Consider the following 25,934-nt stretch of genomic DNA (forward strand, 5'->3'; position numbering starts at 1 on the left):
ATCAGAGCAGTGTGTGGTACAAAAACATACCAAAATGCGTTGCATCAGGTCAGAAAAGTGGCTACAAGCTATTCTAGAAGAAAACACGCTATTAAGACCAGCAATACGTAATTTAACCATGGCTATTATGTTAATGCCGTTAACCATTAAAATGGTCGAACTATATTTGAAAGTCGTTACCAAATGGCTGTTTCAATTTTGACCTTTTCAACAATGGAGGACAAACGATAGCAATGTTGATAACAAGTAAATAATCTTACTCTTGATATAAAGAAGACAAAATATATGTTTATATATGTTTAACTTGCTCTAGTAGCCAACAGTTTTGTTTTTAGGGCTAAAACAATATACCTTTTGAAAGTATAACAGTTTTAAATCTCTTTCAATCTTAATAGACCAAAGCCTTAACTGTAAACCATGTATAGGCCAAAGGGCTATCAGAAAAACTCGAAAAGCTTCAAAATAGAGCTGCAAAAATCGTCTTGCACTCAAACTATGAAACACGATCTAGTGATTTACTAGATGACTGCTTGTAGCAAGGCATCTCACCATATCGTTGTACCAAGTCGTCAAAAATTCTTCCTCATTGCATCAGAGACAGATTTTCGCAAAAAAAAAATCAAACATCCACTCCTACAACTTTTAAGTTGTAGGAGTGGATGTTTGATTTTTTTTTTTTTTTAATAAATTCGTCAATTAATTTGTGTATTCCTGAACCTAATTTGAAGATTGCCGAATGTGGCCTCTAGTAACTATTGAGGATTTGTCCTCTGGGACAACATCCCTGTCGAAGCAAGAGTTCAGGGTAGCCTTAGCGCTCTTAAATCATACATACTAAATAAGAGAAGTCATTTTAGTAAATTATTATTATTTTAGGGTATATTTTGAAAACCATGTAATCTTAAATTATATTTTTTGAGAAGGTTTTTTAATTTCTAATTCTAAACTTTAACATCTCGTACAGCTTCACAAAGCTTCGTGAAGATTTTAACAATTATGCGAAGGACACTGCGAGACAGGAAGAGAAAATGAAAAACAGGTACGAATAATGCGGGGTTTTTTTGTATGTGTGTTTGTGTGTTTTCTTATAATTGTATTTGTTTCTATCTTTGCCAATAGGTGAATTCTCTTTCGCTTGCAGTTTGAAAATTTCAGATGGAGTTAGCCATTACCTGTCGTGTTCAAAATTCAGCGAAAAACCTTCAAAGCAAAGACGAGGATCAACGAAAAGCTAAACCACTTCTGAATCAAAATCAAGGGTTTTAACTACTTATTCTTGCTCCCAAAGATTCCATTGTTTGTTCTGAATTTGTACCTTATGTAAAACAAATACTTTTCGAGTCCTGGACCAACTAAACACAATGCGAACAATGTTTTATACCTTACACGTCAGACTTCATTCCCGCATGGCGTCCACAAGTCCTTAGTTGCAGTACAGTTTTATACGAGTACTACTTTACGGTTACTACTCTTCACTTCTGTAATTCACGAGTTGGCTAACAGGAGCCTTTGATATAGATGTATTATAAATGTTGTTTACCTCCCTGTACTTTCGATGTTATCCATAGGGAAGGATCATAATATCATACTTTTAAAATGGTGGTACGAAATAATGTTTTTTTTTAATTATGAAATTTTCATTTTCTTTCTTTCTTATTATTATTATTTTATTTTTTGGCAAAGGCTTGCCTCGGTTTTTGAGAAACGATTGAGACGTGACCAGAGGAAAGTAGAAAACGTTACGGAATTCAATACACCAACCGAAGTGCAGGCAGCATATAAAGCCTTCTTTGAAGGAGAAAGAATTGATGTGTGGAATGCTATCGAAAAAGCGCTCTCCCCAATGGAGGACATGGACATACCGGTCCGTTTTCTGGCTTTTACAGTTTTTGTAGTAAGTGCACCCTATGTATTTAGATAGGAATTTGGTTATTGTTATTTTAAACTTGCGTAACTAAATAAAACTCATTACGTTTAATTGACGAGGGGCATGAGCAAAAACTTCTTGCTTTTCTGCTCTTGACCCACATGCGTGGTATCTTCGTGAACTACCGTCTTGACACGAACTTGGATCCACTTACTTCAAGAAACTATTCCAGAGGACTTTTTTTTTTCTAACTATTACGGTAACCACCCCTTGTATTCAATGTTGCTGTGACTGACCAATATGCAACTTAAATCAAAAACAAAATAGATAAGGAGAGAAACGTCGCGTACCATACCAGACTCTCCTTAAAACAAATACCATCTAGAGATGCGTTCACCCTAACTAGACGGTGCGGTAAAGGGGGGACAGGACGGGGGGGGGGGGGGGGGGTCTGCTCGCAGCAAATTTGAGCCTGAATAAAATGTTTAATAGTTGAGAGAAAATGCCGTTAAACGTTAGGACTTCTTTAAAATTCATCTTAGGAAATTTGATGCGGTCGGCAAGTGTTCATTGCCTTTGATGTTATCATGCAACCAATTTTTAACAAACACTTTTTTTTATTAAAATGGAATTCCTTTTTTAAATGGAAATGTTACTGTATTTTTCTTCTTTGTTTTTAGCTCCAATTAGGGTTTCTTTATTGATTTATATCACTTTTCATTCAATTGTAGAGCTGTTAAAGCTTTGGGGAAATTCCGTTACGGACCTCAATTGAAACAACATTGGACATCCTATCTATCCTCCACGACACTTGTCTTAGCTTTTATACTTGTGAAGTTATGGCTGGAGTGGGGAGGGGGGGGGGGGGGGGGATCGCCCTAAATACAGATAGGGCTAACAGTGTCTGTCCTTTGCATACAGCCTTTTGCGCAGGCTTCTCATGTCGCTGGTTTGGACTTTAAATAAGACTTGTATCTTCCCAAGTACCCTCCAGTATGCTTATAAAGATCCTATATTTGCAGACAACTTTCGAGGAAGTGGAGGAGGCGAAAGATGCTGTAGGTGATTTACTTGACAACATTATCAGGCAACTAATTCTTGAAGGTCCTAGAAGAGGTCAGGAGCTCTGCCATAAACGAGAGGTAAACACAAAGGGAAAACCAACAACCTGTGATGAAGTCAGCAAAAATATATAAATAGGGTGCAAAATACCAACAAATCTCTATCCACGCATGCACATCTTTTGCAATATATCCACTGACTTATACTCGGTAGCGGGCGTCACAATTACTTATGAATCCTCAAAGACAGCTAGAGCACTTTGCAAAACCAATTTCCCACCCCCACCCCCCCTCCCCTTGGCTGAATAGGTTACATTAACTATTTCGTCTTAATGATCTTTTTTTTTTTTTTTTTTTTTCAAAAAAAAAAAATAGGATGGTTGTTCAGATTACTCAGTAACGTTTGAGATTTCCGCAAAGAAGAAAGAGATTGAGATTACACCTGATGCTCTTGATTATTTAATGCTATCTTTGAAGCAGACGGCACACAGTTGCGATCTTGAATGCTTTAAGATCGAGGTGAGTTAGTGCCCCTTTCGATTTCGCATGTATTTTGACTTTTTTACAGTAAACGAGCCACCAACATATTCGCCTCTAAAAGTGGGTTTCATCGTGATAACGCACCCCAAATACTTTATATTATCTAAGTACACAATATTATATTTGATATTCATGAAAGAAAATTGCAAAAAAATTATTCTTGGTAGATGTTTATCGACTAGCACGACACAAAATTAAGCTGAATCTTTAATTTTCTGTTCGATTGAGGAGTGAATAAACTCAGTGCATCTTCGACTAAACTAAACACGAAACAGTTGTAGTGTTACACTACATGTGTTGTTTGCCCTTTTAAATCTGTTTAGATTATCTTATCTGCTAAGCTTTTTCACTTTTGAGTGATTGTCTACAGCGAAATTTCAACAGCGATAAGCGTTTCGACGTTTCTGTTTAAAAACCATCAAGTCAAAGAATAATCTCACGCAATTAAAAAAAAAAGAAGATTCTTACCCCAGTATTCTTACCCCAGTATTATTTGTCGTCGAGAAAGCGGGAAAAAAAAAGAAAAAGTGGAAAGAATATCCTCGTTTTCAGGCATGGCAAAAGCAACTCGTTCTACGTCGGGGCCGAACGCAGAACAACAAACTTTTTCATGCGCAGGTAAACGCAGTTCCTTATTTGTTTTTTTTTTTTGTTGTTTGTTTGTTTTTTTTTTTCTGAGCGCACTCGGTTCCCGTCGCCGTCCGCGTTCTCGTTGCTTAAAGTCTCTTCTGTCATCTTAATGCAAAACGCTTAACTCGAGTTCAGGGCCTTTAAGGAGTAACGTATGAGATTCTCGGTAGTTGTTGTTGCTTTCAGTTTATTTTGTCCATCAAAGGCTGTAATTTGACAGCCGAAGGCTCAGATTTCTTTTTTTTTTCATAATTGTAGCCAAGGAACTTTTGTAAATATATTGATATGTCTTATCCTGGCTACGCATCAATTTTTATGATTTCCAAATTAAACTAAATAAAAGTCGATTTTCTAACAATAATAATAATAATAATAATAATAATAATAATAATAATAATAACAATAATAATAATAATAATAACGATTTCCACAACGCTGATGACGACGATGGCAATGACGACTGAACAACAGTAACGAAGATGATAACGATGACAATAAAAGCTAAAATAAAAATTATATATTATTGAGTAGCGCGAATCATTTCATCAATACTATTCTCAGGATACTCCCTTAGCTAGCAAAAACAAGTATTAAAGAATTAGCACAATTTGACCTCATAATACCAGAAATGCATTTGCAAAGATATAAAATTACGCCTAGTTTTCCGTTAATGTTTGTCTTCTTTCTCTATTCAATAGGATGTCAAACGGATTGTGTCGAAACGATGGACGAAAAGCTTCGAGGAAAAGAAATAGTTGCTTCAGCTGCCGGAGTTGTCTGAGAGAATATTATCAGAACTTGATGATTACATCAAAGCGTGCATTCAACTGAGCTGGCTGTTAGTTACACAAGTCCCACCTCTGCAGCTCGAGTACAGCTCTTCGAAGTTCAATAAGCACAAACACAGTCTGTCGAGACTTCATTATAACACTGAGGACACTGATTTAGGCCAAAGCGATGATATCGCTTGTTATCTGTGGCCTGCCCTCCTGGAACAAGGAGGAAAAGTTATTTTTCCCGCAGAAGTGTTTTGTAAACCGGCAAGTTCCTAAAAGTTACAATTTAGCCTGATTTGGAAAGAAATGTAACATCATCAAACGAATCTGCTTAAGTTGCTTTCCAATTCTTAAAGACAAACATATTTAAAAGTTTGTTACATTTGCTGCAATCGTGACTTTGCTGTTGCCGACAAATTCCGAAAGTAACGGCTCCCGTTACTTTCGGATTTAGCAGGCCAAAGGAGCCGCCACTATCGGGTAGCCGTTGTTTCTGGTAGCCGTTACTTTCGGACGGTTGAAAAATGTTTGTAGTTTATTAAAGGGTCATTAAGTTTATACCTGTTATTAACTCCTCTCATGAACAAAGCAAACTTTAGCAAAAAAAGACCAAATGTTTGTACTGTATAGGGAAAAGAATGTTCGTATTATACTACAACTAATTACTGCATCATCTAACTTTGCTGTCATATACAGATTTTAAAAGTAGTTTCCAACAGGATTCACTTAAGTTTTGAAATAAAATCACAAATGATTCTGAATGTTGGTTAGTCCTACACTCAGCCTGTTCAATCTGCTATGTCTTAATGACAGATATAGATTAAATCTATCAACTCAAAAATAGAATTGACGCATCACATAATATTTCAAGTGTCCATTGAATGAACTTGTAAGGCATTTATTTTGCATTGATTAACTGCTTTCTTGCTATGCGTGCATATGTATTGTGATGTAAATTTGTCGGTGTAAGTTGCCGTTTTCTTATTACTATTTACCTTACGTAATGTTTTAGCAAGGAATTATCAATTTAAAAAAATTAATAAAACAAACAAACAAAAAAGATATTTGTTGTCAAGCCAAGATTACGCAGAAAGGAGAGGGGAGGTCTGCTTGTAGCATACGCCATATCTTCCCTCCAAGGCGCCCAATACATTATTTATTTTTGGTGACAATAGTCTTTATGAATTCATTTTTTTTTTTTGTCAATCGATCCAACAAGAAAATTGCTTTCTCGTGGAGTGACTTTAAATTTGGCCGTTTTTTATCTCCCCAGTATGCGGATTACTGGCTGGATTTAGTTTGGAGCCGGATGAAACCCATCCTATTCTAATGTCTCTTTAAAAATAGATATTAGACAGACTGTTGGCAGTACGAAGAGGATCGACAAAGAAAAGCATCTGATAGGCTACACCCTTTACAATGAAGACGACACACTGGTACATGGCAATCTAAGTATAGTACTGAAGTACGCTTATATTCCGGGGTGGAGAACTCTGGACATAATCCCATGATACTTATAAGAAAGGCTTTGTCAATCTCTTGAAGTAGTGTACATTGTGGAGAGCGACTGTGGTCGCGCTTACAATTGATCGAGCCATAAACCTGATTGAATTTTCAATTAATCACTTTTAGAGTGCGTATGAAACGATGGCAAAATTAGACTTCAATTTGGCCCAACTTCAGCGATGCTTATTTAAATCCTGTTATAAGCGCGTTAGGTGGTTCAAGTGTAAGTAGCTTACTTAGCGACGATGGTTAGAATTACGTTACTTATTTGTTATGGTCAAGTTCTGTTAATACATAACATTTTCTACTAAAAACCGTCGTGACTAATGCCTTTTATTTTATAAAATCATGTCATGCTTTATTTCAAAGGTAAAGCAAAGAGGAAACTTGCCCCAAGACTACATTTCAGAACCCGGTTGCAGTTATGATGGTTACAATAGCCTCGACTGTGTAACAAACACGTTATGACCTCGCATTAACTTGAAAATGTCACATTATCCCTGGCCCGTACTGATTTGCATGAGTATAAATAGCACAAACACTTTCACATCCGGGAAGTCGACTATGCTCTAGTTTACATTCTTGGGAACTGAAAACCTAAACCAAAACTAAAAGGGTTTGTCGCTTCTTTCATGGACTAGTCGTCTACGTCACAGCTTTGTGTAGTGTTTTCTTTGATATCAACGCTTCCAAAAACTCTGGGTCGTGAAAGATTAAAGGCGCAATGGCTTCTAAAGGTAAGAATATGGAATACGGAATATGGAATACGGTAGCCAAATGCGACATGATGCTGCGGCTGTGAGAGTTGCGCAAGTCTATTGCCAGGGTTTGTTGTCTCTCGAGGGCATAACTTTGGGAGTATCGAGGAATGAAAAGTTCGGAAAGTTAACATCACTGCTACTACTGCCTCGCCATTATCTATAAAAAGTTAAGCAGTTCCGACGTAAAACGTCGTCCACAGGATTAGTACTATGGTCTGATCAGCAGTATTCTCAATATAAGCAAACTCAATTCAAAGGAAGTAGGTACTTAAGACACACAGAAAATCTCCCTAAAAAAAATCAAATTTCAGACGGTGTTATGTCAGTAAGTAGCCTACATACTGACGAATTCAAGTTGTTAATAGAACTGACTCGCATAGCTTCAACGTGCCTGAACTCGCTTTAGTTCATTTTTTCTTTTCCATCTATTCGGATATTAAATGAGCTGTTGGATCAACAATGTATAATATCACTCTCTTACAACAGAATTTCGATATATTGGTTTACCCATTGTAACATTTCGGTCGCTTTCTTGATTATAATTAACTGAGGGTCGCACTGATAATGATATTTTCCTGAAAATTTCGTATCCTATAGACAACAACTCTACTTTGAATATTTGGTTGAGCTTCCGGCTTGGAGCGAATTTCGGACCGAATTTATTCAATTCATAAGTTTATTTAAAACATGCATGCAAGTAATCTTGGCATCTACTGACAACAGTCAGTAGTATAGTAAGTATTCTTGAAGTTTCGAAACATTGTGTCGGAAAAACAAGAAACTCCGATATCAAAAAAGAAAGCAAGATAATATTCCGCAGACCCCCAAAAGTGCCAGTCACGCGTGACGCTTGTCTGGTGTTATATCATCACGAGCCAAAGGTAACCGGATGTGGAAACATTCGCCAATTCTGGTTGCTTAGGCGTGACGTCACAAACCTGCTTAGGAGCGTCACAGAACTTCCGGTTATTTTGAGTCTGCCAGGTTGGGTCACGTTGGTGTACAGCACAGTTTTGCGCTTGGTTTTCAACATGGCTTCACTTCTCCGTTTATTCAGAATACGCCATACAATAAGAGGAACGCGTAAAAAGGCGCTCTATTCAGAACATTTCTGCGATCGGAGACGACCCCGCAGCCATCGACTCGACGACGGCGTAAAGCAAGATACTGAATGTTTGTCATTGATGGAATGGATGGATCTTTTAAAGGCGCAAAATTTATCATGCTAGAATTTCAAGCCTTCAATCTTACATTTTAAAGCTAATTAGCCCGGTTCAAACGTGCCGAATTTAATTCGAGAATTTGAATCAATTAAAATTAACCGTTTTAAATTAAATACGACTTTATCCGAATCTGCGCCTGAAACAGTCGAAGATTCCACTTAGGTTCGACATGTGATTCAGACGTCGCACTTAACATGTGCCAAATATAATGCATATATTATGACAAATTATTATGAATTATTTATTACCCACAACGTGCTAGGATTCCCATGAATGCCATGCACCGAAGAGACTAAGCAACACTCGAAACACGGCGGGAGATGAAGGGGTGTGTAGTTCTGGTTTCTTGGATACAAAAATATACTGACTTTCCTTTAATCACGTATCAGAGTAATTTTTCCATACATTCTCCCACCAACCAGTGTTTCTTACCAGTCTTCGACATGATTCGCATTTATGAAGATGTGTTTCCATCTTTTTTTTTGATATAAGCATCAGTAAATTGAGTTTAAAAGTAACGCTCAGTAGACGTCTTCGTCAAGCGATTGAGTAGTTGATTCCATCATTAACCTGCGTCGTTTGCTGTTGCGAATCATATATTGCAAAAAGCGAACATATTATCTGCCATATTGGATAACAAGTGTTCAAGAATATTGACTGCCAACGGAGTTATACACGGCACCATTAAATTCGACGTCTGAATCAAATGCTGTATTTGTAATTATTTTAGTCGACCAAAAATCTGAATTAAATTCGGCACATGTGAAATACGACGTTCGAACCGGCCTTGATCATTTAAAAAAAAAAATGGACGTCAAATATGACAATCTGCACTGTACTAACCTCTTACTTTCCGAGCGCGAGAGCCGTACTGGGGAATATAGCCCAATGTCGCGGCAGGGCTGGTTCTGTACAAAAACGACCGAGGGCCAATGTTCCCCAGTACAACGGCAGAAGGCTATTTTGGTAAGTAATTTATTATATGGCACTCGGATAAAACTTGTTAATTTTTTTTTCTTGGTTAAAATGCACTTCCAGTCACTTAAATATAAAGTGTTTGTGCCGTGTTTTTGATGACGCGAGCAACTCAGAAAAAACAAGCTACCACGAGTTTGAAAACAAATTTAATGAACGTTTAAATATGTTGATTAAAAACAAGACCTTAAAAAAGATTTGTAACGGAATCTAAAGAAAATCTTAAAAGCTGCCGGTTATTTTATTTTATTTTTTTTTGAAATTCACAAAAGGGTTACGTCGATCCCAAGAAAAGGTTACTAAAAACAAAACAAAATTTAAGAAGCAGTATTATTATATCACAAGGCAGTCTTGAGGTAAATCCGAGCGTTCTGATTGGTTGTTTCTTTGAAATTTTACCATACGGAACGTATCCATATAACGGTCATAAGCAGTGTACTTTTGTTTGCGGCAAGCGGAAAATTCAAAATTTGCAGCTAAAATTGCGAAAAGAAAAACTGAAAATGCTTCCATTTTTCCTAAAGAAACCACCCAAAAGACTGATTTCGGACATAGATATGACATGAACGAAGACGAGTATGATATCATTCACAAAGCGAAATTTACTATTCCAAAAATCTGGAGACCTCATCAACAGGTATCAGCAAAAGCCAGGAAGCCATTGACGGTTTCATAAACAAATATTAAAGTAAAAACACAAAAACGAACGGTGAGGGTAAAAGGCGCAATGAGTTTGCGGAATGGTATGTGGCATGGCGTGCGGAATGGCACAATTATGCGAAATACGATTTACGCGGGGAATAAATTAACTGAAGAGCGCATCCTGTTTTCGCGCCAATTTTATAAGAGCAGCAGCTTTTTTGACCGGCTGCGGACTCTTGCTAAATATTAACAACAATTCGAGGATTTGATCGTCTGATTGTTGATTTGGAAGAAGTGAGGGTAAAGAAAGCGATGAAAACTGTTTATAGTTTTCGCATTCAAGGAACTATGAGTAAATCCGTAGTAAATTAAATTTCATGTTCACTTTACTCCATGCGACTTCGGTTGACAAAAATAACGAGGCAGCGTGAAGTCTTCTCAGGACAAAGATTGATCCTTTACCGAGGGCAAATAATAAACTTTTTTTTTTTTTTTTTTTTTTTTTAACCCTCGGTAAAAGATCAATTCTCATACCCTGTATGCTCGATGATTCATTTATCATGAGCGGGAAAATGAACAACAATTTGACCAAAATGCATTTGTGATAAGAATAGTTTCACAACCTTTCACACAACCAGTGTCGATAATTAGACACCATACTTGTCATCTGTTTTTTTGCTCCAGGGCTTTTTCGCTTTTAAATCTCATTTTAGGCTGGGACGTCTGGCACTGAAAGACCTTAATTAAAGACGGTTATGTTTAGTTCGATAACGCGTAACTGAACTATAGCTACCTGAATCGCCATATGAATAGCTAGGTAGCTAGCTCAGCAGCTCAACAGTGACTTGCGTACTCGTCGCTCGACGAAAATGTAAGGTGAGAAAAAGTAGAACATATTTTTCCCATGAGTTGAACAAATTGTAACCGTCAAAGAGTCTGATAAAATGACCGAGTTTAAATTTAAAATTTCTCACATAATAGTTTTGGTCTTGGACTGATGTTCTCCAGTCTGGTGTTGCTTTTCGTCTAGGCTACTCGCTGCCACGTTCTTTTTGTCAACTAGAAATTTAATTTATTCTTAGTTCCTTGAATGCGAAACTTCATCGATTTCTTCACTCTCACTTCCTACCCAGCGATCAGACATGTTCTATCCCAGGCGTATATTTTCTAATCCTCGATCTGTTGTTTGGTTGTTTAATAGTCCGCAACATCGAAAAAACTGCTGCTCTTATAAAATTGGCACGAAAACAGGATGTGCTCTTCAGTTAATTTATTCCCCGCGTAAATCGAATTTCGCATAATTATGCCATTCCGCACGCCATTCCACATAACATTCCACAAACTCTTTCCGCCTTTTACCCTCACCGAAAAACGAAGACAACTACTGTTAGAAACATTCTCCTCCTTTTTATTGAAGCTTTAGCGTCTACTCATAGCTACTTGAATCTGTACTTTAATCAGTTGTTCACTTGCTAGTTCGTTTCTAATCTGCACATAACTTGTATTCATTCCATTCACAAATTGCACGTGAAAGAGGAAGATTCGCTGAAATAACAAAAACGCGACTATTACAAAGATGATATTGACCGAATAACCGAAAATACTGCATACTTACAAGTTATTGTGCCTTCTTAATGGAAAGGAAAACTTGTCCTAACGAAACGACAGTATATATCCTTAACAAAACATGTGCTTTCGTGGGAAAGAGCGCCCGTGATATTTTGTGTGCGGTCACCGAAGACCACTCCATATCACGTTTATTTTCTGTCTCTTACAGAAGCCAATGGCTTGAAAAGTCAAAGAATTGAAAGCTTACCTGCGTCCGAGCCTGACCAGCTTTTGTCAATTTTTTTTATTTTTCGTGAACGCACGCAGGAAAAATGATGAAGTGTACGAGCCAGCAACAATTTCCTGTTTTCAGCGAAGTATACAACGACACTTATCTGAGAAGAAATATCCATTTAACATACTCGAGAACATTGAGTTTGAAAATCGAGAAAAGTTCTTAGCTGCAAAGTGCAAGTCACTAGCTTTCGAGCACGGCACAGGAAAGAAGCCGCAAGCCGCTTAGGGGATTGACGAAAACGAAGAAGATGCTCTTTTTGATACAGAAAAATTCGGCGACTCCAACCCAGTTGCACTGCAAACAACTGTGTGGTGGTTTTTATCCCTGCGCTTCAGTTTCCAAGCCAGACACGAGAGTAACGAGGAACAACAACAACAACAATAATAATAATAATAATAATAATAATAATAATAATAATAATAATAATAAAAATGCATTTTAATCTTTGTTTTGTTGATCGTTTGTTGTGACACAACATGAGGTGCATTAAGTTACAGTTAATGTATTTCTCTTATTATGATGGTGTACATCTTAACAAACAACAACATTTTTACGGTAACTGTCAAAATTCCTGCGCACTGATTGGCTCATATCTATTGTACATGTAGGTTTTCTATGTTATTATAAAATACAAATCAAACAGCAGCTTTCTATGGTCTATATGAAAAAGAGACAACTTTCAAGCCGATTTTTTTTCTGATAAAGTTAGTATGCTATTCTTAATAATAATAATAATTATAATAATAATAGTAATGATAATAATAATAATAATAATAATAATAATAATAATAATAATAATAATAATAATAATAATAATAATAATAATAATAATAGCAATGATAATAATCATAATCATAATAATCATAATCATAATAATGATCGACTCGAGGTTGAGCGAATGTGGGGGCTTAAAACAACAACAGTCCTGGTGGTTATGGGAACCCGTGGCACCATCAAGAAGAACATGAAAAACTACACCAACAAAATCCCTGGCAACATTAATATTCATGAACTCCAGAAAAAATCTCTTCTTTCTACAGCCCCCCTTATAAGGCGGGTCCTCTTCATCAAGTAGAAAACCTAAATCTGAATACATCCCTTGTCTCAACAAGGCAGCTGCACACATTCACTGGAAGTTCTGCAAAGAGTTTGGTATTGAGGTGAAGCAACGATAATATGAGCATGAACCCAAAGCTGTCACCGAGAAGGACAGCGTCACCACCTTGTGGGGTATGCCCATCTATACTTACATGACCATCGCAGCTAATAGGCCGAACATTGTGCTAAAGAACAAGAAGGAAAAGAACCCTGGCTTCTCATTGACATGATGACTATTCCCCTCGACTCCAACACATCAGTCAAAACCAAGGAAAAGCTCAACAAATAATAAACAACAACAGTCCTAGTCGTTTTGGGACCCCAAGGCACCATAAAAAGGACATGGAAAACTACACCAACAAACAACAACAACACTTGGTAACATCAAGATTCATGAACTCTAGAGTATAACTCTTCTTTCTACAACCCACCTTCTTAGGCGGGTCCTCTCCATCATGTAGAAACCCTCTTCGCCTCCTTAAGTCCATGGGTTGGACTCGCAATTACACTAGTATACCTTATAATAATAATAATAATAATAATAATAATAATAATAATAATAATAATAATAATAATAATAATAATAATAATAATATTATAATAACAAAAATGCATTTTAACCTTTGTTTTGTTGATCATTTGAACCAAAATCCTATAAAATTTGTGATTTTCTTTGAAAAGCCGTTTTGTCTTTTATCGACCAATTTCTTTGAACAGTCAGCCAAGGAGTTTAAGAAAACTACATCCGTGTTTGCACGCGATGAAATTGAAAATTGTTTGCTTCTAGAAGCTAATGTATAGTATCGGTTACTTGGATTTATATAGTTTTTTTTTTTTTTTGCTGGAAAAGCTTTTCGTCGATTGTTTCTGTTTTTTTTTTATGTTCATATATACTTCGTCGTCATGTTTAGGAAGCGCCATTGTGTGAACGCTGACTTATTTGCATAAGCGGGTTGACAGCTGAAATATCCAGTGCGGCTCAAAAGGGAGAAAGAGAAGCGGAAGGGACGAAGAGTTGAGAGGGAAGCGAAAGTGGAAAATTCTATTTTTTTTTTTTTTTCAGCAAATAAAGGAAACCATGAAAATGACTGCAGTGACGTCGGAACGCGGCTGTCAAATTTCACACTTCCTGAGAAATTTAACCCATCTCTGAGGTTTCCTCTCTATTTTCGTGATGGAAATGAAAAATTTTCAGTCATCATTGCAAGCTCTCTTTCCCCTCCCCTCCCCCCTTCAACTTCTCAACTCCAATCCTCTCGCGGCTGTGCGCACGGCTGACCTAACAGAGAGCTTGCTTGCAGGGTACAAGTTGAGCAAGGTCATTTCTGCATTTAAGCCCAAAACGCAAGTTTAATTCTTCCCTTTTTTCTAAGCTGTGATGGATTCCCCCCCCCCCCCCTCCCTAAAAGCACACTTGAATTATCGTCCTCACAAACTTGTTCAAAATACATATGTTCTGTAATTCTCATCCTGAAGCGATTCGATTACAAAGACATTAAACGCTCATTTTAAGTTCGAATTTTATTTCAATTTCTTTCTATTTTTATTTTCGCAGTTCCAACAGTCCTTCCCAGGAAACTGGACAAGTCATATATCGCTGTTGTTGCCATAGACTTTGGGACAACGTACAGTGGCTTTGCCTTTTCATTTAACACCGGCCAAGAAAAGGATGAAATTTTCTTGAATAGGGACTGGACGAATGAACAAAACTGCAGAACAAGCAAGACGCCCACGTGTCTTCTTCTAGGTCCTGGCCTGTCATTTGACTCTTTCGGATACGACGCAGTCGAAAAATATGCTGACCTTCAAGGCAATAAGGCGGAAAAGGAGTACTTATTCTTTCAGCACTTTAAAATGCAACTTCATAACAACGAGGTAGGATAACACCATTTTATTAAAAATTGAAAACACACTATATTTCCTCCCATAAAGTGCTCTGGATAGGTTCTTCACATGTTAAGTAAGGATTTGAAATTCCCCATGTTGGATGACGTCATAGGCCTTTCAAGTCTAAAGAAAATGTTTCACGGGTCAGTCGGAAGACTTGTAAAATACTGGGAAACACCAAACAGTCTCCTTCCCCTTCCTCTCTTCGCGCCGTGGTGGATACGATTTTGCTGGCGTAATAGGGTTTTAAATTTTATATTCATCTTGAACATGAAAAGACGTTCAGTGTGTCAGCTGGGATTTGTGCTGACGTTGCACACAGAATACCCTTTTGTTTAATTAAGTGTAATCGTTTGGCAAATAAGCGCGAGTGTTTGCGGTTGACGCTATAGTCTATCTTTATAGTTTTTTCCAATTCATCTACAATTTTGCCACTTGGACGTTTAATGTTTTTTAACTCGTTCCTGCATCAATTTGACATCCCAATTTACAATTGCATTGGCCTTATTATCTTCAGGATCTGAACTTGAAGACAACAATTAAAGCCGCTAATGGGAAGCCTGTCATGGCATTGAAGGTGTTTGCCCATTCAATTCAATTCATGAAAGAACAAGCTTTAAAACTTATTTCTAATGGAGCTGGTGCAGATTTCCAAGAAAGCGATATTCAGTGGGTGCTAACTGTTCCCGCAATATGGACTCCAAGAGCGAAGCAGTTTATGAGAGAAGCAGCGTATGAGGTGAGAATTCTTTCTGGAGTGAGGTGTTGATCCTAAGCAATGCCCAATTTCCCGCTATCAGTGTTTGGACAAAAAAAAATCTGTTTCGGTTTTATACACCATCCAAACCGATGAGCAGAACAATCATCTTAATCAGTTATTTTCGTTATACAGTAGAACTCGCTGACTCGAACTCGCCGAGGCTAACTCGAACTTTTGTTTCTTTCCTTGGCTCAAACATAAACCAATAACTCGAACTAAAAACATAGCTGACTGACGTGCTAGAAAGCTAGCAATAATAATAAAGGCGGTCTCAGCTTTGTTCCCAGACTAAAAGTTCTTTCTGGTACAATAAACGTATTGCACCAAAGTGACTCGTGATCGTGAAAGCATGATAAAACCACGATATTTCACAATTTTAATATTACTATTTTTTTTTTCACATAACACCAACCCCTTTAACTCGTACCCCAGCGCCCTTAAATTGAACTATTTTTTGTTTCCCTTGTGAGTTATAGAGTTAGCATACAGTGCACCATCCAAACCGATGAACTGAATAAGCATCTTAATAAGTTATTTCAGCAATAGAACCTTCTGTTGTTGTCAAATAGTTATTGTTTCTGTTTGATTTTTTTTGTAAGCATATCAGTCACTTGCTTGATCGAAATGGTTATTTTAATAACTAAAAGCTAGTATCTTAAAAGACACTAGCTTCAGTTCAAGTTCAAGCCCCAGTTCAAGCCATTCTTTTCCGTTCGTTAGAAATATTCACAAGGCTTCCTTTAAAGATGTAAACACACTTCTTCATTTTAGCCCATCCAGACGATTTTCTTGATGAGCATTGAACTTCGGTTTCTCAAAGTTCATAATATTTCCAGTGAAAATTTTAGGATTAGGAATTGGGGCCAGGCCTGGTTGTCCCGCACTTCCGTCAGTCATTTTGTTCAACAGCAACAGTCAATGAATACAGAATCGAAACAGTAGCAGAAGTTATCACGCAGTGATTCCATTGAAAAAATGACAACCTGTTTGGCGCCAAATTGAAGTTGACATAATTGAAGTTGTCATAATTTGTCACCTCACCTGTTTGGCGCCAAATTGAAGTTGACATAATCGAAGTTGTCATAATTTGTCACCTCACGATTGTAGGCTGGCGTTGGATCGATTGATAATCCCAAGCAGTTAATCATCGCCTTAGAACCTGAAGCCGCCGCTATCTTTAGCATGGAACAAAAGTTGAGCCATCTTGAAAACGAACCTGGTAAAGAGGTTAAAGATGCAGAGATTTCAGAACCAAACACCGAGTATATGGTTGTTGACATTGGAGGTAAGAATTAAACTAACGTTGTTTCAATAGATCTGTTAACTTAAACTAAACATACCTGTGACCTTTTTATTACCAAACAACACATATTGTTTTGTGTTGTAATGTAGCTTCAATTACAAGTGATTTAGCAATATCCATTAACATGCCGAATAAATTTGAGTTATCTTTTATGCGTTTCTTTTTTTTGCGTTTCAATTTCGTTGAGCAGCAGCTTTTACACCATTAATGAATATTACTTCGATTTCTTAAAAGGTCGCTGATTTTAATAATGGTGTTCCTACTCCATAACGAAACCCACCAAGAACGGTGGGTCTTTAGAGCTTTTTCTCATTTAATCTTCAAAAACGTTCAATTTAAGAGCCGTTGGTTATTTTTGAAAACTTTATAAAAAACGTCCATCAATACAGTAGAGCGGACTGTTTCAGAACAGGCCCCAGTTGTTCAAAGGCCGGATAACTTTTTCCGCTGGATAAGGCACTCTTCAGTGCCTAAAATATACTTCACGTTAAATGTTGTCCAAGGTTTTCGTACACACCCCAACTGAGTTCTTGTTAGAGCATGCATATTAGCTTGTGCACGAGGAAATACTAAAATCTTGGCACAGATTGAAACTGTAGGGAAAGTGACTTATCCACTGGATAAAGTTTTCCAGCCTTTGAACAACTGGGGCCAGTTCTCCGGGAAAGTAAACTAAGTTGGAAGCTGAAATGTTTGACCCCCTTCATATTTTTTTCTCGAGGGATGAGCGAAAGGAGAAAAATAAGGATAAAAAAAAATGTATTGTTGTCATGGTAACCCGGTTGATCATGTCAGCCGCAGCAAAACGTTTACTTCAAAAATGTAAACGCAAATAAGCCTAATTCTCGGATGAAGGGGATTCAATTGCAACAAAAACCGAAAACAAGCACAGCAGCTAAAAATAGTATTCGCAGTTAGTAATATTGCAATGCCAACTTGGGGAAAATTTGATTTGGAAATGGGCGATAAAATAAAATAATTTAAACTGGAAAACACTAATACCGATATCTCGCACTAAAAATGGTTTACATGGACCAATCAAGCCCTAAATGGACTTTGTATTATCTTATGTGTACAATTAAATTTGAGTTAAGTGGTTTAAAATCAACGATATCCATGAAATAGTAATTGATAGAAGGCCTACCTTCTAAAATTTGGGAATTTTTACTCCGCTTTACTTTCTTAACTATGTCTAGCGCGGGCTTATGCTTTGGTCGCTCAAGATTGATGAGCACGTTCCATTGAATACAATGTGTCAGTAGCTCAGAAATTAATATTGTTATCAGAAATGAGTGGGGAAGCTGCTGAATGGATGTTGTGTCTGTTTGTTTCTAGTATAACTTTGGTGCCTGCCATAGACTGAAAAAAAAAAGTAATAAACGAAATAAAGTACATGACAAATGGCTTCCTAGGGAAAGTTCAATCAGTAAAACATTGCTTTCGGTAGCTGCAGTGTGTTTGACTATTTTAGACGGCGTTTATCATCCACTCGATACTCCACTGAAATTATAATGATATATGGGGGAACCGTAGATATATCCTATTAACCAAACGCAAGGTCTGTACTGAGAGAATATCGGACCGAGGTCTTGACAGTACAAAAAAAGATCGAGGTCCAACATTATCCCAGTACGGAACCGATCAAGCATTGCTAATAACATATTGATTACAAGACTGAAGAGAACGTCTCAATATACGGTATTTTATACGAAAAAAAAATGGGGGAGATGTAAAGAAAAGAAACTACTCGATACTGACTGAGGGCCTGACAAGTTTTTGGCAGGATAAAAATGAGCCAAAAGTTAGGATATGTCATTACAGTGCAGGACTCAGTTTGACTTACTATATATTGAACCAATCCGATTATTTTTTGTCATACCATGATGCATTCCACAATGGTGCCATGGCAACAATTTTGCTTCCTGATTGCTTTCCTGTGGGAATGGCATGCCCTTCGTTTGACATTTAAAAACATCTATCACTTCTTATTTGGCACTGGGGAGACCAAACACTATATGAATATTGTGTGTGTTTTGAACAGGGTTGTCTCGTTGTCCTTCTGGTATAGAAATAGGAACGTTTGGCTCAGTTGCAAGGAATCGAAAAACAATATTGGCACAATATTGGTGCCAAGTTTCCATTACATTAGCCCATTATTTCCAGATTCTTGATTTTGCGATTCATCTGCATGCTGTGAGCACTTGTGACGTCATAAAGTTTTCTCATAATATTGGAATATCTCTACAGGCAAAACTTAACGTCTTTGAAATTCGACAGATAGTCACAAAATGCTATTTTTTCTATTTATTTATTTATTTATAAATATTTTTATTTGTATGTTTTTGCTTTCTATCACTCCTGTCAATTCTACCATCCTCTTTTTTTTTTACTCTAGTGTATATATAAAATAAATGGTCGTAAAGATTAGCACTGGCTACCTAGTGGCTAATCTAATTGTAGATAGGTAAACATAGGTATTGTTGTTGTTGTTTTAACCATGACTACACTGGGTATTACGGAAAGAAAGATATCCCTCGTCATTTTAAAAAATGAATTTTCAATTTTCTTAGAAAACTGCCTGTCAAATAAGTGGTTTCCATGGTAACATCGACGACAATGAACTTTGGTCGGCCACATCAATTTTTCCTGATAAATTTCTGAAAATGAAACAGAGTTTCAGGGCGTTTGCTCAAATGCTAAAAGAAACATTAATTTTAGTCTCAGAGTCACAGCGGGTAAAATCACCCCCCCCCCCCCCCCCATCCCTTTTCCGATCTCGATAGCTTTAATTCTTTCGACAAAGCTGAAAGACTTGTTTAAACGCTGCTAACATTTGGTTCAAAGAAATGTTTAAGCGATTGTTGCGATTCTTTTAATGATTGTGTGTCTCTGTTCAATAACAAACTGACGAAGTAATCGAAATCCGCTTAAGTTTTACATCATCCAGTGTACAAATTCAAAAACCAGAATCCATGCGAAATTGGATTAATAGCTGACTTCAAGTTATTATATTCCGGTTCTTTTTTCGGTCAATTTGTATGGTCTTATAACCTCATCTTAAAATACAGGCAAGACAGTACACGATCTTAAATGCTACTACAAGCAACTTATAACGATTAATGAGTCCAGTTATCTGTTAATTTTGAATATATATTCCATTAGGAGGGACACTTGACGTTGCCGTACACAGGATTGCTGTCGGTGGCACTATTAAGGAGATCGACAAAGTTACCGGAGGCCCCCATGGAGGTATGAGGGTTAATGAGATGTTTCTAAATCTACTAAACGAGTTGTTTGGTGAGGAAAACGTGACCAAATATGCTACAGGAAATCCAGCAGACTGGCTTGTTCTGATGAACGACTTTGAAGGCAAAAAACAAGGGTTCCGTATTTTGAAAAACAAAACAACAAACATACGAGTACCCGCTAGTTTTAGCACCTTAACAAAGAAGATCAAGAAGTCAGCTTTAAAACGCCATGGAGAAAATGAAATTACGCTGAGGACAAACGAATATATCTGCTTAAGTTCAAAGGTAATGAAGGGGTTGTTTAAACCTGTCATGGATTGCATAAAAGAGCACTTGACAACCGTGCTGGGAAGACCAAAGCTGTCAAAAGTGAAGACCATGCTACTGGTTGGTGGATTCTCTGATTCTCCTTTACTTCAAGAAGAGCTAAGAAACGAGTTCTCCAAAAGATACCGTGTCCTTGCTCCTCGTGATGCGGTTACAGCAGTTCTCAAGGGTGCTGTATTGTTTGGAAAGAATCCAGCCAAGATTACAGAGAGAGTGGTCGGCGCTACGTATGGTGTCCGCTGCGCAAAGCCATTCGATAAGAGAAGCCATCCTGAAGAAAACCGCTTCTTAGCAGATGGTCTTGAGATGTGCAAGAATATATTTAGCCGCCTTATCAAAGAAAACGAAACTGTAAGTCTAGGAGAAAATGTCACAGGAGTGTATTTTCCAATTTATGCAAATGCCACGCTGTTAACGATAGCATTTTATGTGGCTGATGATCCGGATGTACGGTTTGTTACCGACCAAGGGGTAACTGAGATAGGAAGTGTCAATGTCCAGTCGCCTGATACGTCTCTCGGTCGTAAGAGAGTTATTGAAGTTACCTTGCATTTTGGTGGTACAGAAATCGTCTCCACGGCGGTGGACATAACAAGTGGCAAAAAGGTCCAAACTACATTGGACTTTTTTCATAAGTGACATTAAGTGTGACATTAAGTATTACGGATGATTGACATGCAACCTCTTGCAATTTCATTATTTTAGATTTTCACCTGTAATAGTAGCATATCTACTCTGCTCCTGCAGACGTGTACCAACATGCGATTTCATAATTTTTTTCAAGTTATACGAAAAAAGGTATTTTAGTATTGTAGATAACAACATTATTGTGGAATTCTGGTATAAAATTAAACCTTCGTATTCGATATATGTTGTCCCAAATGCAAGCATCTACCCAATGTAGTCTGAGCTTGCTCCCACAAGTTATATCGGAGCAGTAATAATAGGGAATGTAAAAAGTAAGTACTCACTTTGAATGTTTACAACTTTATAAACAACACGAAACTCCTTTTACCAATTCATCTAGGAACAATATGCGATGGTTAAGGATTTCGTCAACTGTTGTAGTTGTTTTGTTTTGTTATTTTTACTTTTTTTAAATTATTATTATTATTATTATTATTATTATTATTATTTTTTTTTTTTTTTTTTTTTTTTTTTTAGATATCGGAAGGTTACTGCTTTTAATTTTCACAAAAAAGGTCCTCTTATTATTGTCGTATTTTATACCATTCGCCTGTCTTTCTTTTCATTATAACAACGTAACTAAATTTTCATCGTCATGACCCCATTGCAGACCCATTGGAAACACCCTTAGGCGTTTTATCATAGCTTTCATTCTTTCGAAGCTACGGAGGTGGACCTAGCTCACCCTCCGCCTGCTCCTCCATCGCCAGAAGTTACTACGACGACATACTACGACGAAAATGCCTTCATTTCCAATTCAAAGAGTCTGTGACTAAAATATATTTTTCTCAGTTTCTTCGATTAAAATGAAATACAGTTCGGATATTGCTTTCTTTTGCATGTCCTTTGGAAAAGACCCTATGCAAATTAGCCTCACTAACCTCGTTCAATTGAAATATTCTTTTGATTTTTAATCTCAAGAGCGAGGTTAGTAGGGCTAATTTGAATGAACAATATTAAAATGTCAGCCATTGATAGACATGGATGATAAGCCTGAGTGGACACAAAGTTTACCTAAATGTTCATTGCCAAAAATAGCATTCTACTTCACCACCCTCCCATTCATACTCAGCTGAATTAAGGTATTAGAATAATGATTGAACAGGGTACCCTCCCCTCTCTGTCTCCCTTTTCAGGGGTCAAACTTTTTCCCATCCGAAGGGCACTCCATGGGCATTAACTTTGTAGATATTATGAGTGGGGCTCCTGTATTATTTGTATGTAGTTCTTGACAATTAAGTATGATTTTAAAATCTTACTTATTATAAATTTTCGATTTAGTTAATTATGAATTCACTTATACCATGAATATTTTTAAAATATTTTAGTGTCCCTAATTAGCTGTTTACAAGCTAGATGTGTCGATACTTAAATGAAGTTGTTGTTGTTGTCGGTGTACCCCCAGGAGCTGGGAACCCCCAATGTTATTAACCCATTCTCCCAAAACTCACAAAAACTTAAACACTCGAAGCTAGAGGGTATCCATACAGTGTCTTATGGTTTATTTGCTTACAGATAATTTATATGGTTTCTACGAATATCTGTTTCTCCGCTATCTGATTTGCTCTCAATGACTCCTTTTCTGAGACCTTTTAGTAGGAAAAACTCAAACAAACTGCTTACGGTGTCCTCCAGTGACCATTGAGCCTCTGTGGCAGGCTCCGTAATGATGAAGGTTACCCGGGACCTTCAGAGGTGTCTCGCGTTTAATCGATGTAGCGCGTCCAGTTTAAACTGTAGATACCTAAACCCCCATATCAAATTAAAGCTTATAGAGCTGGCTATCAAACTATACCAAGAATTTTGAAATAAAATGAATTGTCGAATTTTTCACGACCTCTAATTGCGAGCGTCCGAATCACCTTTTTAAAGCTACAAGTCAAAGTGAATTTTGTTTTTTGCTAATTTAATTTGCTCCTCAGTTTCCGGACCCAAAGCGCTAAAAAACGTGTCTGCGTTTTGCCATATTCAATCGCAGTGAAAAGTTATAGAGCATTTTCGAAATAGGGTGAAAAAAAATGTGGAGTAATCGTACAAGAATCGCTCTCGGAGAAAAAATATTTCGAAAGAAAAAATTCGCAGACATGTTTTTGTTGTTTATATGTTAAACTAGCTACTGTCCAAATTTGAAGGTAAACGAACAAATTCCTTTTGAGTTTTAGCTCTTTGAAGTGGCTCCTCCATGTGAAAACAATTTATTCGACGAAACAGCGCTAAAAATTCGGCAATTCATTTTATTTCAAAATTCTTGGTTTAGTTGGATAGCCAGTACTATAACCTTAAGTACCTTGGACAGCCTAGTTAGTACAAAATCACGGACTTATCATCCAGAACCGTCTTATAACTATCTTCCTGTACATAATGGGGAAAGTCAGTGACAGAATCCAAAAAGAATGGCATATCACACATCCAAAAATTTAAAAGGGCGCGCGTTGTGACATAATTGTGGTTTTCTGGGCTCTATAGTCAATGGTGAGACAACATGGGGTGGGTCAACCACGTCCACCCTCCCACTTACGGATATTTCACCACGTTTGACCCACTTAATGAGCGTCTCTTGAACAACCTCAGCAAAACGCTTACAGGAGATATTATCTTTTAATGTGCGGGGGTCTATCTGAAACATACCCCCCCCCCCCCCCTTTCAAGCTTCCCTTAAAATGATGGAAACCTTATTACGTATCCATCCGAAAATCTCCTCACGTTTCGGTATGGGATTCCAGCGCGATATATCCCAAAATTCGAAATGGCTTTCTCATCATCTCATCTCTCTATATTTACCCTAGGATTTTTGTAGAGTATTTTATACAGCTAATATCTCCAAGCATTTACCCACCCAATCATGAGACACCACCCAATCACGTCCCATGGCGTTATTTACGAACAAGGGCTGTGAGATGGGGTGTACGGTTTATCGTCCCCATCAGTGAAGACTAGAAAGTCTAACCCATTCGCAGATGTCATAAAAAAGGCAGCACGTTCTCCTTAGTTATATAAAGACCCTGAGTGGTGGTCCGGCCGGGGTTTGAACCCGCGACCTCCCACACGATATTCCAGTAATCTATCAACTCAGCTAACCGGTCGGCGGTGAAAAAGTTCCCCAGCCTTGAATTTGCTTGGATCACGAAACACTAGGTCTCTTAAGCGACCACGGGCTTCCCCACCCCCCCCCCCCCTCCTTTTAACGAGTTGAATCCTTCCGGTAAGATTGCGCGCTGTTATTGCACCGGCGGCTTTAGCGGGTTTTCCGAAATAAGGCGTCCCTGCCCAACTTGCGGAGAGATTCGATCTTGTGGTCAAGTACATTACTCTTCTCTCAGGTCCAGGATACTTTCTAATATCAGGTTATAAAGGCAAAAATGTGGAAATGCAGCTGTGGAAATGCGGCCTTGGTACGTCAATGTTCTCGCTGCCTGATAGACCGGTTGATAATAATTGCTCCTCTGTGGTTGACTATCAGTGGTCGTGTTTTATGGGAGAGGGGAAGGGGGGGGGGGGGGGGGGCATGGAGAGCACTTATGCGGTGTTGAAGCATTTGCAATAGTTTTTGTTGGAAACGTTGTCAAAGTAGTTGTTTTCGTCTTCGAGACTGTCAGGTAAGTCATAAACCAGTTGCGCTGGCATTGTCAAGTTCTGTATGGTCGTTGCCTTTTAGCTTGCGAAATTAAAGTCCTTAGCACTATACTGTATTTTCTATTTCAATGATTCCACCTCGCTTTTAACGCCTTTGGTTAGTTATCCATCATGCTTTCAAGGCTTTTCCTTGCTGGCAATTAAAACTTTTTTTCCTTATCCACAATCAACAACACAACACACTTTATTTAAAACAGAAAGTTACAAGATAAGTATAATTACCTACCCGCAAATAGCTAAAGCTAGACGAGGTGGGTAGGTATGACAATGCTAAACTAAATGCAAATAAATTTGGTGTATACAAATTGACATAATTAACAAAGCAACAGCAGCAACTAAAATAAAACTTTAATAAGTAGTAAACAAATAAGTGAATATACAGGACAACTGAGGATTCGTAAGCTATACTAGCTTATATTGTTAAAAAATCACAGGATTGTGACAAACTTTCAAGCTTTTCGTTATTTCAAGAATTGAGGAAGATGTAAGGCAAGCATTTCCTTTTTTTTTTTTTAATATTGATTAGTAATTGATGTATTTGTTTTTTTTTTTTAATAATTTTCTGCGTTCAAACCTTCAAATATTGTCCGGTAAAGAATTCCTTAGCCGTGCGCCCAATCGAGAAAATTCATTCTTTAGTTGATCAAGACGTGAAGACATGATAAAAAATTTGTCGGGGGTTGCTGACCTGGTGTTGTAGGAATGTATATCTAAGACATGTTTAAATAAATTTGAGTATGAAAAGGTACTAGTTTGTTTTGGATATCATACATTAAACAGGAAACAGATTCGACATGGAAGAAATCATTTCACGAACAAAGCATTCCAGCTATAGACGAGGATATAATTTGAGTCTAATTTGTGACGAAAATCTGTAAATACAATACAATTAGTGTATGCTTTAATTAAACAGTGTAAATCTTCCTTTCTCTAAACGGCAAAAGTAGGCTATAAAACGATAAAAACCTGCACTAGCTAAATATTCTATGCTAATGACAGTTCGATGAACGGGACACGTCATAGGCTATAATCTAAGAATATTCACAATATTATTTTCAGCCCAAGAACGACAGAAAAGTAAGAATATTGAGCTTGGTCCGAAAAAAAAAATCCTTTAAAAAAAGCGTATTCGGATTAGAGTATTCTGAAAGATTGAACATAGCG

The 25,934-nt window shown here is 37.4% G+C and overlaps 2 protein-coding genes across 3 annotated transcripts; both read left to right on the forward strand.

Annotated features, from left to right (window-relative positions):
• The first annotated feature begins 686 nt into the window (after positions 1-686).
• Positions 687-5,923, forward strand: LOC146484429 (uncharacterized). Of its 2 annotated transcripts, XM_085104792.1 has the most exons (5): positions 688-1,039; positions 1,684-1,894; positions 2,890-3,009; positions 3,304-3,447; positions 4,797-5,923. In XM_085104792.1, exons 1-5 carry the CDS (start codon positions 1,029-1,031, stop codon positions 4,851-4,853), a joined length of 543 nt encoding a protein of 180 aa, XP_084960918.1. In that variant the 5' UTR covers positions 688-1,028; the 3' UTR covers positions 4,854-5,923. The 2 variants fall into 2 exon arrangements, with proteins under 2 accessions (XP_084960919.1, XP_084960918.1); XM_085104793.1 differs by lacking the exon at positions 3,304-3,447 and having other exon boundaries at positions 687-1,039.
• Positions 5,924-6,981: 1,058 nt separating this feature from the next.
• Positions 6,982-21,316, forward strand: LOC146484430 (heat shock 70 kDa protein 12A-like). Its single transcript, XM_085104794.1, has 5 exons — positions 6,982-7,117; positions 14,481-14,800; positions 15,330-15,551; positions 16,680-16,857; positions 20,038-21,316. Exons 1-5 carry the CDS (start codon positions 7,105-7,107, stop codon positions 21,087-21,089), a joined length of 1,785 nt encoding a protein of 594 aa, XP_084960920.1. The 5' UTR covers positions 6,982-7,104; the 3' UTR covers positions 21,090-21,316.
• The last annotated feature ends 4,618 nt before the right edge of the window (positions 21,317-25,934 follow it).

The sequence above is a fragment of the Pavona decussata genome, unplaced genomic scaffold, assembly GCF_977016875.1.
Source record: "Pavona decussata unplaced genomic scaffold, jaPavDecu1.1 SCAFFOLD_33, whole genome shotgun sequence".
Classification (NCBI taxonomy): domain Eukaryota; kingdom Metazoa; phylum Cnidaria; class Anthozoa; order Scleractinia; family Agariciidae; genus Pavona; species Pavona decussata.

Excerpts from the sequence above, each read along its gene's own strand:
- LOC146484429 (XM_085104792.1), top strand. Across the intron at positions 1,895-2,889 it reads TGGCTTTTACAGTTTTTGTA|ACAACTTTCGAGGAAGTGGA; the intron begins GTAAGTGCACCC and ends CTATATTTGCAG. Across the intron at positions 3,448-4,796 it reads TTGAATGCTTTAAGATCGAG|GATGTCAAACGGATTGTGTC; the intron begins GTGAGTTAGTGC and ends TCTATTCAATAG.
- LOC146484430 (XM_085104794.1), top strand. Across the intron at positions 14,801-15,329 it reads TGCAACTTCATAACAACGAG|GATCTGAACTTGAAGACAAC; the intron begins GTAGGATAACAC and ends TATTATCTTCAG. Across the intron at positions 16,858-20,037 it reads TATGGTTGTTGACATTGGAG|GAGGGACACTTGACGTTGCC; the intron begins GTAAGAATTAAA and ends ATATTCCATTAG.